Below are 12689 nucleotides of genomic sequence, written 5' to 3'. Positions count from 1 at the left end.
ATTGCAGCTGCAACTGACTCCACACTTATATCTATGCTTGCGCAACTGTGAATGACTTAAAAGAAGCAGTTTGGTCATCTCTCTAGGATCTCTGGGAAGTGCAGTTGTTGAAGATGCAATTGGGTGCCAATGGGAGAGAATTGAGCCAGCAAATCAACAAATTATTCTAGGGTCAGCTGGTCTTGCCGGCAGGAGCAGAATACAGAGAGCCCAGAGTACTACTGTACAAAATGAGGATAATAGGGCCCAGATTTTCATCCTCGAGGTGGGAATTGAGAATTGGGCCATTTCCTGGCATTGCCTCTTGCCAGACAGTGTCTGCCCATGTTATGTTATGATGGGGAGTCTATGGTGAGCAGGAGTTGGGGCCTGCCGCCTCTAGAAGCAGGTCCGAGGTGGGAACGGAGGCAGGTGGATGCTGAGGTCAGCAAGCTAGGGGGTCTGCCTTCATTCACTAGGACATTGGCTTATTTCAGTAAATAAGTGTTAGGCATCCTACGCTCACCCCTCGCACAACCCTCATGGTCACATATCTGTTCTAAACAAAGGTCTATTGTTAATCACTATGTTATAAACATATTTAACTTATTATACATTCTTACATTATGACACGTAAAGTTGTCACCACCTTATGAACATACCTGTCAAAAGGTTCCAAGCTCCGGACTAGGCTTCCCATGGTTCACAACTCCTCTTAGGTGCTGTGCACCACATTTCCTAACAAAATGGGCCCGACTCCATGGAAATAGTGGGGGGTCTAAAATTCCCACCCTGGAATGGAGTAGGCAAGGGCTAGATTGCTGCCTGCGGGCTCACTATCTGCATCCTTAACCTGAGGTCACAAAAATCCCACACGACAAGTATGGGGGTGGGAATCCCGGAATTGTGTTGTCCGCCATTTTTAAATCCCTCCCCACTCCGTTCCGACAGAGACAGAGGCATGAAAATCTGGGCATGAAAAGGTGGCCCTAAAAACCTGGCTAACTGTGTTCCACTGGAAATCCAAACAAACAAGCATCAAATGGAAATAATGCAACTTGTTTGGCTTACTGACTTCAAAGCACTACTAGGTGAACTAGATTCTGCATTATGTTTTTCCAGCGTAACTCAGAATTAAAGATAAGCACATTATAAACTAGAATCGTAATTAATAATCTTACCTTTATGGTTGAAAATGCCCTCCATTTCCATACTGCTACGTGAATGTGCAATACATAGAACACTGCTGGGAACAACTCCTTCTGCAGCAGGGGACCGATCAGTTGTCCGGACCAGGCACCAGTCTGGTTTATCATGAGGCCTCTCTAAAACCTCCACAGTCTGGCCCCGGCGAATGGTCAGCTCATTGCTGTTGGTTGCTGAGAAATCATGGATGACGACTGTTAACTCACACCCACCGGACAGCTGTGAAGGAGAGAAAAGAAACACAAAGATGACGCAGCATACTGACCATAACAAAAATAAAATCTTCCACTTACAAAAAATAGTTTAAAACTCCCTCTTGATGCAAAATTGTGTACAAAAAAAAAAATCAGATTCTAATAAATATTTAAACATTGCATTGAGCAAATCACGCAATTTATTTCAAAGAAAATCACACAAAAAAGCTTGAGTCAGAAAGCTAAATACGAGTTTTATATATTTCTACCAGTGGATCTTGTCAATGTGGCATCTAGGTTGAAGAAAAGACAGGCTTGTCCATGACATGGTTTCAGGTGCGCAGAAGGTGGGTCTCGGTAGAGGGATCTCATGGGTCAGTTGGTGATGCCACATCAGCGTTTCCTCTATTACAACAGTGACTACACTTCAAAAAGGCATTTCATTGACTGTGAAGTGCTTTGGGGTGTCCTGAGGCCATGAAAGGGGCTATATAAATTCAAGCATTTCTTTAGTACTCACTGACACCTCATTTATGCAAGTTCCCAACTTTGCTAACTTTGGGTCATTCATCATCTCAAGATCTCAGTTCCAGAGATTTAAGCACATTATCTAAGCTGACACTTAAGTGTATTGCTGCACTGTGGGGAGATGCAGATGAGCTTTTAAACAGCGGCCCAATCTGTACTCTCAGTGAATATAAGAGATTCCAAGACACCATTTGAAGAAGAATGGTGGAGTTCTCCATTGTGTCCAGGCCCATATTTATCTCTCATCTAACATCAGTAAAATAGATTAGCTGATCATTATTCCGTTGCTGGTTGTAGGACCTTGCTGCCTACATTTCCTACATCACATTCGGGAGGTCAAAAGAAACTTTGCTCAGAGAGAGATGAGAATGTGGAACTTGTTACAGCATGGAGTAGTTGAGTCAACTAGCATAAATAATTTAAGGGAAGCTAGATAAATGCATGATGGAGAAATAAATAGAGGGATATGTTGATAGGGCGAGATGAAGTATACTGGAGGGAGAATAAACACTGGCATAGACCTATTGTACCAGAAAGGATCTACTGCCCTGTGAATTCTATACAGTACAACTTCAAAACAAGTACTTAATTGATTGTAAGGTGCTTTGGATATTCTGATGTTGCAAAAGGTGCCATATAAATAAATGCTTTTTCTTTCTTTGAACAGATCTTCTTCACTGATGCTAGGCTCAATCATTTTCATGATTTAATGCAGGTTAGAACTGGTAAAGGACCAACAGTGAGCTCCCAATGATGACCAAATTCCCAACGCTAAAAGGCTCTGCCACCCATGTAACGAGTCAATCCCTCTCTTCTCTTCCTTCCCAAACAAGAGCTTAGGGAGACAGGAACTCAGTAAACTGAGGTGAGGTGCAGCTACAGATGAAGGGATCTGAGACCTGGAGTTTCAAGTAGAGAGGCCCCAGTGTGGGATAATCTGGGGCCAGCGCTGAAAGCAGAGCCATTCCTGGATTGGAGTGGATCATATAGTGGTCATTAAGACAATGGGAGATTTATTGCTGAGGTTTGGAAGGTTGGGGTCCAGAGTCACTGGCCAGGGAGCTAAATAACAGTTGATAAATAATTATAGGGACAGATTTTGAATGTGTGCAGTATAAACAGGTTAAATCGACAGCTTGTTTTATCTCTCTGCCAATTTACTATCACCCATTTTACACTATTGCACGTCTCAATCACAGTACTCAAAACATCTATATTTATATATACATATACCTATACTGTATTATGTATTAACTATTCATATTGTTTTTTTAATTAATTTGCATGGCTCTTTTAATGGCTCTCACAAAGTGTCCAAAAAGTGAAAATATTTCATTTCCGAAGTATGTGACATTCAATCCCCTGAATCCAACCTAGAGATCTTAAGTCTCTCTGATCATCAATCATTTCTGATGAAAACTATGCTTCTCTGCAGATGATAGAGTCAACAATGCATGCATGGATGGGCAGAAGATTTGCTTTGCAAGTTCTTCACAAATATACCCGTTACAAATTTTGGGCTTGCCTTATACAACATCACAAGGAATTTTTGGGTCGGCGAACAGGGGCGGGGCCCGCATAAAATGACTTGTGGTGACGTCGGGCGAGCATCCTGACGTCACCGCGCGTCATTTAGATTTTCAGTTTAGTGGGTGCGCATGCACGCGAAAGAGTGCAAGCCCCAACTCAGGGAATCGTCCCCTGTCCGCAAAGGGAGCACTCAGCGCTTCTGGGCGCACATCAAAATTAAGGCCCGCCCACGTAAAATGGTGGTGCGGCCCCGATCGGGGGTGCCCATCGGGTTTGCGCCTGCCCCTGCACAACCCCACCGACAGGGGGAAATTTTTGCCCATAGATGCTGGCTACTCCTGTAAATGGTCCAATATCTTTCTGCACTGTATCCCTTACCTAAGTATGAATAGTATAATTCAGGGGAGTAACAGGAAGATCCCTTGTGATCGGAACATGTCTCTAATACATGTTCATCTCCAATCTTTCTGAGTACAACTAAAACAATGTGAATGAAGCCCAATTACAAATTAAATTATATTTATGATTTCTTTTATAAATGGCAAGTGAACTTGCAGAGAAATTGAAGTGATAAAATTTCACCTTAATTAAACTAACTACAGAAATCTCAAAATCAATGAAATGAATAAAAAATATGCCACACTCTCGCCAATTGTGGGCTCACTTAATTTTGCCTGGGGACCCTTCCAATTCTGATCATTTTTTGGCTTCAGTGAATGAGTTTTTGCTTACTTGGCCAAAATTTCCTCCCCCAACCAGTTGGGTGGCTAACTTATTATGTGTCCCTTTGTCCTCAACTGTCTTCCCAGTCAGAGTGCTGTTTCTCTGACATCTTCACCAAGCAAAACCTCACTAGTAGGCTTGCCAATAAAGGTGGTTACATCTCCTGCAAATCGGAATCCTAAATTCTTCCCATGAAAGAAATGATTTCAAAAAGTTCCAAAGAATGACATCACAATTAGCTTTGCTAAGAGTGGAGCTCAGAAACTGTGCCGATCATTGTTTACACATGTACTAGGAACCACAATGCCTCTGGAGCTATGCACTTCAAATTAGGTGCAAGTAAGACATAGAGTTTTAAACATGAGAATATTTGAGGTGTTTAATGTGAGCACAGCGGTAGTTATTATTTGAAGCATGGATTTAAGGGACTAAAAGCTAAACTTTCACCTATGCATTCCTAATGATGCACCAAGCTTGAATTAATCTTTCTACTAATTTTTCTGCAATTCAATTGGCTCTTTACAAAATACAAATCATTCAGACCACATAAAAATTATAATGGAAAGGACTCAACATTTTAATACTTGGAAGGTATTAATAGTTTTGGTATGGATTCCATGTTGAAACTTTTAAAACAAGCAGGGATTATAGCATATCTAAACCTAAAAAAATTAAATAGGAAAAAAAACAGCATCCTCACTGGAATAAGCCTGAACACTTTATTTGCACATTTGTAACAAGACTGAAGAGCAGTGACAACCTGATTTCTAAGGGACATTTCAATAAACAATCAGGGTTGCATTTAGGATATGAATCATTAAAAGAGGAGAAAAAATATTCCTGATGGTACTGCCTGTGCTACTACCAATTTCATCAATGGTTACTTAATACTGCAAATGAGGTACAGTATGTAGGAGTCAAATTTTAAAAAAATCAGTGATATTCTAATATTCCAACAGCTATTGTTGCTATAGCAGCAATGAGGCACAGAGCACGCAGGCAAATAAGCAGTCATTAACAAAGAACATCCACGTTGCAATATTAGAGGTTTAATATTTAATTCATTGATTTTTATTCTTAGCTATTATTTCAAAAATTAAATACTGAAATGTTGGTATTGGAATGGTCGGATGTGTGGAGGGGAAGGTAAAACCGGAAGAGTAAAAATTACAAAAGTTGCATGTACAAATTAGTATTACCAAGTCAACACAACAGATCCTCCTGTATGTAGTGACAGATCTTATATGCCATTACAGTTCTTGGTAAGGCACAAATGTACATAATTATTATATAAAGTAATAATTAGCGAGCATTCGGAAATGCATGAATCAATCAATAGGCAGCAAGGATTTATTAAAGTCAAATAAATAAAAGCAAAATACTGTAGATGCTGGAAATCTGAGAGAAAACAGAAAATGCTGGAAAAACTCAGCAGGTCTGGCAGCATCTCGCCTTTTTTAGTTTGGAGGTTGGGAACTCCGATTCCTGATGATCTTTGAACCTCTCGCACATGTATTGGCTGGGAACTGGCGCACATGTGCAGTGGTATCATTTTACCTTATTTAGGCCGAGAACCAGCCTCCGCAGAAGAATGGCATGAAAAGGACAGGTCAGATGACATGATTCGGAGTGGCATCATCAAGTAGGTGTCCCAGGGAGAGGGACATGAGAGGGGGACAGGGTGAGGTCCCAAAATGAAGTCCCAGAGAAGGGATTAAAGTGAGGGAACAAACATAGGTTCCGTTAGTTAAAGAAAAGGAGCAGAGAAAAATGCTCCAAATTAAAGGAAGCGCTGCAAGGAGCAGACTTTAAGCAAAGTGGGCACCAAAGAAGCCGTGAAGTTCTGAGAAGGCAGCTGAAGGTTGCTGTGGGCCGTTGGTGCAAAGGTACCCCTTTGAAACAGTGGTGTTCTGCTTGGCATGATTAAATATCTGAAATTGTGCTTGGAAAGTGATGTTTGAGCGCACTCAAAAATCCAGGGGAAAGGAATCTTAGAAGGTGAGATTGAAACCCTGCAAGGTGGGTCATTGTTGAGGCTGTCTGAGTGGGATCGACTTTTGGAGAGAATTCCAAGACGAGATCTTCATATATGGAGATTGGAAACCCTTGTGAGAAAGATTAAGTTTCAGTGAGACAGGTTGGCTCACAATGTGACAAACATCTGGGTGGGTTGTTGAGAAATCCATGGAATCGGTTTTGGTCGCATCTGTCATCTATTGTGTAATGTGGCAGTTCCAACCACAGTTCACCTGTTAATCCACATGTACCTCATCCTTACTCTGAATGTTAGAGTATAAGATGGATATTGTAAATTGTTTTATCTTTCTGAACTTGTAAAGTTTATTTTTGTTTATTTAAAACCCGTGGAATCTTGTGGCTTTATTCACTTAGTAAGCATCTTGAATCGCAAACTTCATTTACTTTAAACAAAATGTTATTGGTCCTTAGCCAGATCTCCCCCCCCACCCCCTGCCTCCCCCACCCCCACCCCCTTCCAACGACCCGGGGTGTTGCCAAGGATCATAATGTTTTGAGAAAAATGAGGAAGGGGCAGATTAGATAGATCAGGGAATACAATAGATGCTGTGTTAATGGGTTTCAAAAGGTGTTTGATAAAATGCCTCATAGGTGGTTTCTTATATAAAATTAGGTCACATGGTATAAGAGGAATTGTAGCAATATAGATAGAAAATTGGTTTGCAGATAAGAAATGAAGGGTTAGGGTTAATTGATGTTGCTCCTAGTGGGAAAAGGGTGTATGTGGCATCCCAGCCGTCACCAATGTCAACAACCTGCCTCTGACACAGGAACACATCCCACGAATATAATCAGACAAAAATTGATACCGAGCCAAGGAAAGAGATATTAGGATGGGTGACCAGCAGTTTGGTTAAATAGGTTTTCAGGAGGTTTAAAACGTGATGAGGTTTAGGGAGGGAATTCCAAAGCTAAAGCAAAATGCTGCAGATGCTGGAAACCTGAAACTAAGGCAGAAGATGCTGGAAAAACTCAGCAGGTCTAACAGCATCTGTTGAGAGAAAAACAGAGTTAACGTTTCGAGTACATATGACTCTTCTGCAGAGCTAAAGAGAAGTAAAAATGTGTTGAAATTTATACTGTTTAAGAGGGGTGGAACAGGTGAAGCTGGATAGAAGGCCAGCAATAGGTGGACGCAAAGGAGAGATTGACAAAGACGTCATGAACAAAAGGACAAAGGGGGTGTTAATGATAGTGCTAAGGGCTAAAGGAGGTGCTGATAGTTACATTAAGGTAAGAAAGCAGAATGTGATACTAGCAGGACATGGGTAAGCACTTTGAAAAGAACATGAAATAGTGACAGATGGCCCTTGTGGGGGTGTAGTGGGGGGAGGGGACGGTGGTGGGAAAAAAGATTGAAAATAGGGTAAAAGGTGAGGATAAAACAATGAATAAGTGAATAAAAATGAAAATAAATAAAAATAAAAATGTGGTAAAAAATAAAAATTAAAAATGAATATTTAAAAAAGGGGGTGAGGATAGAGGAGAGAGTTCATGGTCTGAAGTTGTTGAACTCAATGTTAAGTCCGGAAGGCTGTAAAGTGCCTTCCGGAAGATGAGGTGCTATTTCTCCAGTTTGTGTTGGATTTCACTGGAACATTGCATCAGGCCAAGGGCGGACATGTAGGCATGACAGCAGGATGGTGTGTTGAAATGGCAAGTGACAGGAAGGACTGGGTTATGCTTGCGGACTGAGTGAAGGTGTTCCGCTAAGCGGTCGCCCAGTCTGTGTTTGGTCTCTCCAATGTACAGGAGACCGCACTGGGAGCAGCAAATTCCAAAGCTTATGGTTTTAAATGGCTGAAAGCACAGCTGCCAGGGGTGGGACATAAGGTGTCACAGTTGAAGGAACAGAATTATTAGAGGGTTGCAGATCACAGAGATAGGGAGAGGCAAAGCTATGTAGGGATTTTAATACATGGATGAGAATTAAGGTGTTAGTTGATCATGACCTATTGTAGGCCAGCAAAATCATGGATGATTGTTGAGTAGGATTTGGTGTCGAGTTTTGAATGAGTTTAAATTCATGGTAGTGTAAATGGGAAGGCAGCCAGGAGAAAATTGAAGTAGTTGAACATTAATACAAAAGCAAAATGCAATGGATGCTGGAAATCTGAAATAAAAATGGCGAATGCTGGAAATACTCAGCAGGTCAGGCAGCATTTGTGGAGAGAGAACAGGGTTTATGTTTCATGTCGATGAGCTTCAATTGGTAGAGATGGGAAAGGTTGGCAGAACAACTAAAGGGAAAGTCTGTGATAGGGTGGAAGACCTAGTCTTAGGGTGGGAGAGATTAAATGACAAAAGGGATGATGGCACTCAGCAAAGGAGATTCAAATGGGGCAAGAAACAAAAAAATGGGTCTGGAGGAAGGAAATAGCAGAATCATCACCAACAACTGCTGCTTTTTGAAAAAATGGGAACAGAGGTTATGAACCAAAATTGTTGAACTCAATGTTTGAATCCAGAAGGCTCTAAAGCACCTATCAAAAGATGGGGTACTATTCCTCAAGCTTACATTCAATTCACTGGAACAGTGAAGGAGCTTGAGATCAGAGAGGTCAATGAAAGAGTAAGGTGGGAAATTAAAGTAACAGCAGACATGAAGTGTAAAGTCTTGCCTGCTGACTGAATGGTTGCATTCCACAAAGTGGTCCAAGCTGCGTTTGGTGCCCCCAAAGTAAAAGAGATTGCACCATAAGCAGCGGTGTACTAAATTGAAAGACATAAATAAATTGCTGTTTCACCTGGAAGGAATGTCTGGGACCCTGAACAGTTGGGTTAGGTATTGGTGGGGTGGGGCCTTGTGATTAAGGATCAGCACAGTATGGTACCATCCTTTCAGAATGCTGAAAGGGGAGATGAGGATAAGATGTATTTAGTGGTGGCATCACACAGGAGGTGGCAATAATGGCAGAGGATGGTCCGTTAAATATGGAAGCTGGTAGGGTAGAACTCTATCATGATTCTGGGAGTGGGAGGAGGGAGAGCAAAAGTACGTGAAATGGAATGGACACAGTTGAAGGCTGTGTGACCACGGTGGAGAGGAATCTTGGATTGAGGAAATAGGAAGACTATTCCGAAGCGAGGTTGACAGTCACAACAGATACAATGGAGATGGAGAAACTGGGGAAATGGAAACGAGTCCTAACAGCAAGTGGAATGGGAGGAAGTGTAGTCAAGATATCTGTGGGAGTCAGTGGGCCTATGGTGGAAGGTCAGAAATGGGTTGTGTGAAGGTTAAAGCTAAAAGCAAAGTTGATGAAATCATCCAGTTCAGGGTCAGAGTAGGCAACAGCATCAATGTAGTGGAACAATATATGGGGAAGGGGCCATGAGTAGGAGTGGAACAAAAAGCGCTCCACATATTCTACAAATAGGCAAGTGGTTGGGCCTCCGTCCAAGGAGGAAGTGGAGAACCCTCAGACCCTCCTGCTGGGGGGATGGAGGTGAAGAGGGATTGGGCATACATGTGAAAAAGGAAACAATTGGGAAAGGAAACTGTTAAAATTGTGGAAGATGTGGAAGAGTTGTGGCTATAGCTAGAAAGAGATTGGACAAGAGGAGAAAAAATAGACTTGAGATGGGAAGAAAACAGTTCTGTGGGCAACAAGTGGCTAAAGCAATGGCCGGAATTTTATGGCCCCCGTCGCAGTGGAGACGAGGCTGTAAAATGCGGTGAGCCATTCTAAACTCCACTGACTTCAGGAATGTAAAATCCCGCTGCTGTAAAATTCCACCCAATGAGTCTACCAGGGCAGTCCTGTTTGTGGATCTTGGGAAGGAGGTATTAACGGCTGTGCGAAGTTGGGAGACCATGAGATTGGAGGGGGAGAGAAAATCTCCACAGGAGATTATGGCAATCTTGATGGGGTCACAGTCCAGGGAGAAAGCATTTGGCCTCTGCAAAGTAGAGGTCGGTTTGCCAACAAAAACAGTGCCAACCTTGTCAGCATCTTGCCATGATTGTGGAGACATAATACCTACATTTTTGCCTCCCAGAGCAAACAGCAATTTACTTGTGCCTCTTACTATTTAGTATATTTCATTCGCTGCTCGTGATGCAATGACTGCTTTATAGAATTCCTCAGTTCAGTCCATAAGCATAACACCAAGTTACTGGCTTTCTGTTAGTTTTGTTCTTCACCCCACTCCCTCTCTGACCTTGGTCTCCTACGTTGTTCCTTTGAAGTTCAAGGGAAGCTTAAGGAACAGCACTTCATCTTTCGATTAGCGCTTTACAGCCTCCTGGGCCCAATGCTGAGTTCAAAAGTTTCATCTCATAACCTTTGTCCCCAATTTTTTCAGACAGCAGCTGTTGATATTGTTTCGCATTTATACCCCTAGATACATCTTTTGTTTCTTTATCTGTTCCATTATCATCGCCTTTGACTTTGCACTATCATCCCTTTTCATTTAGTTTCTCCTGCCTTCCACTCCATCATATGATTTTTCCTTTTTTGTTCTTTTCCTGTCTCCCATTTTTCTGCCTCATAATTAATCAAAACGTATTACGTCTCTAATGTTTTCCAATTCTGACAACAGGTCATTGACCTGAAACATTAACTTTTTTTTTCTCCACAGGTATTTCCTGGCCTGCTCTGTGTTTTTATTAGAATAGTTAAGCCTGGAATTGATAAAGCCATGGATGAGGGTTTCAGCAGCAGGCAAGGACAGAGACGGGCAACGTTACAAAGCTGGAGATAGGCCGTCTTTGTGATGGAGAGGATATGGTGTCGAAAGCTCAGCTCAGAGTTGCGTTCTTACAACAGTGACTACACTTCAAAAGTACCTCATTGGTTGTAAATGTATGATTTAGACAAAGGTATAAGGAAAATGATATTGAAATCTGATGAAATAAAAATGGAGTCAAGGGTTATTTTTTTGGGGGGGGTGGGGGGGGATGCCAGGCAGAAAAGTGGAGTTAAGACCACACTTAGATCCTAAGGTTTGAGGGGCCAAATGAACTACTACTATTTCTTATGCTCTTGCAGTGGGGTTAACAAGCAACAAGGTACAATGCAAAAAACTTCAATAGGACATAAACGTACTAGCAGAATAGGTAGACGGATGGCACATAAAATTTAATGTCGACATGAGATAAAACATCTTAGGGTATTTGATAAAGACATAAGTTGGCAGATTTGGGGCCAGATAAGAAATTAGTTGCATTCTTGTCGACACATTTGTTATCAGTGACAGTGACTTGGCAGAGGGACTGGTTACAGATGAACTCCTGCTGGGTGTCAAGGCCAGTTCTCTTCACCATCTTTGCCTGTGATCCAGTTGAAAGCAATAGGGGAATTGTCTGCAGGTTCACTCATGATACAAAGATCTGGGTGGGGGCTATGACCTTAGATGAGAAAAATTGAATATTAGCAAATCTAGATGCTATAGGGGAACGGTCCTGGAACCAAGTTTCATGCGCATTGGTACAGCCAAGCATGCAAGTTGCAAGCTTAAGACTGTACAGCATAATAAAGTTCTATAGGTTAGAGTACATGAATCTCTGAAGGTTCACTACCAATGCTGTGAGGATATTGCAAATGCAAATAGAGCCAGGCTGCATGGCTAAACAATAAAAATAACACCACCTTGTATAAGGACAAAACGCACTATACTCTCCTTTTATAAGACCTTGGTCAGGTCTCATTTAGAATACTGGGGGGTGGCGTGGGGGGTTAACTTTCAATTTTGGAGGCATAAAACTAGTGATATCAGATGACATAATGTGAGATCATATTGCTAGATGCGCTGCTGTATTGTTATTTTCCAGTGATTTCAATGTATAGAAAGTATAGTGGGCAGTGATCTAAAACTGCCAAGGTCGATGGATTCTTGATAAACAAAGGGGTGAAAGGCAATCAGGGGTAGACAGGAGTGTGGAGTTGAGGTTGCAGTCAGATCAGCCACAATCTTATTGAATGGTGGAGCTGGTGCAAAGGGCCCAGTGGCCTACCCCTGCTCCTAATTTGTAATATGTTTAAAGTTGACCGTGCTGTTTTGCCTCCACTCAACCTGTCCCCTCTTCACAACCCAGCCCCTCACATAGCTACTGATATATAGGCTCTGGAAAAGCTTCAAAAGTGGGCCACTGGATTAATGCTCAGTTTGAAAACCTTTTGTTACCAATGGTTTCTCAATTTTTTCCATATATATAACACCAAAATATTCCACCTATGCTTTCTGGTTGGACGCAAGTATGGTTTTTGACATTTATCATAGTTCCATCAATGCAAAATCTGTTGCTGTTCATGTGATTGATAAGTAAAAGTGACACAGCTCAAAGGATACAGGGCCTCTGATATATTTGCAATACGATTTTATTTACCTACAGCTTTACAAAACATGTTTAAGATACAAGTAACTTTATTCTTCTTTGCTCCAAACCTCTTACTCAGGTATTTTGCATGATCTATATTATTAGTCCAACCCTATATTATTAGTCCAACCACCCATGGTGGATTTGTCGAATTTTAAGATACGTATTTG

At 41.7% G+C, this 12689-nt stretch overlaps 1 protein-coding gene across 3 annotated transcripts in view; it reads right to left on the bottom strand.

Annotated features, from left to right (window-relative positions):
• Nucleotides 1-12689, bottom strand: part of LOC144678972 (triple functional domain protein) — a 663567-nt gene that overhangs the window by 170626 nt on the left and 480252 nt on the right. For all 3 annotated transcript variants that reach the window (XM_078539119.1, XM_078539117.1, XM_078539118.1), the window contains one exon: nt 1161-1404. In XM_078539119.1, the coding sequence (XP_078395245.1) occupies nt 1161-1404 (244 nt within the window). The remainder of the gene's footprint in view (nt 1-1160; nt 1405-12689) is intronic.

The sequence above is a fragment of the Cetorhinus maximus genome, chromosome 3, assembly GCF_964194155.1.
Source record: "Cetorhinus maximus chromosome 3, sCetMax3.hap1.1, whole genome shotgun sequence".
In the NCBI taxonomy this organism is placed as follows: Eukaryota; Metazoa; Chordata; class Chondrichthyes; order Lamniformes; family Cetorhinidae; genus Cetorhinus; species Cetorhinus maximus.
Note: the sequence above shows the minus strand (reverse complement) of the source record. Positions and strands in the feature narration are given on the sequence as shown.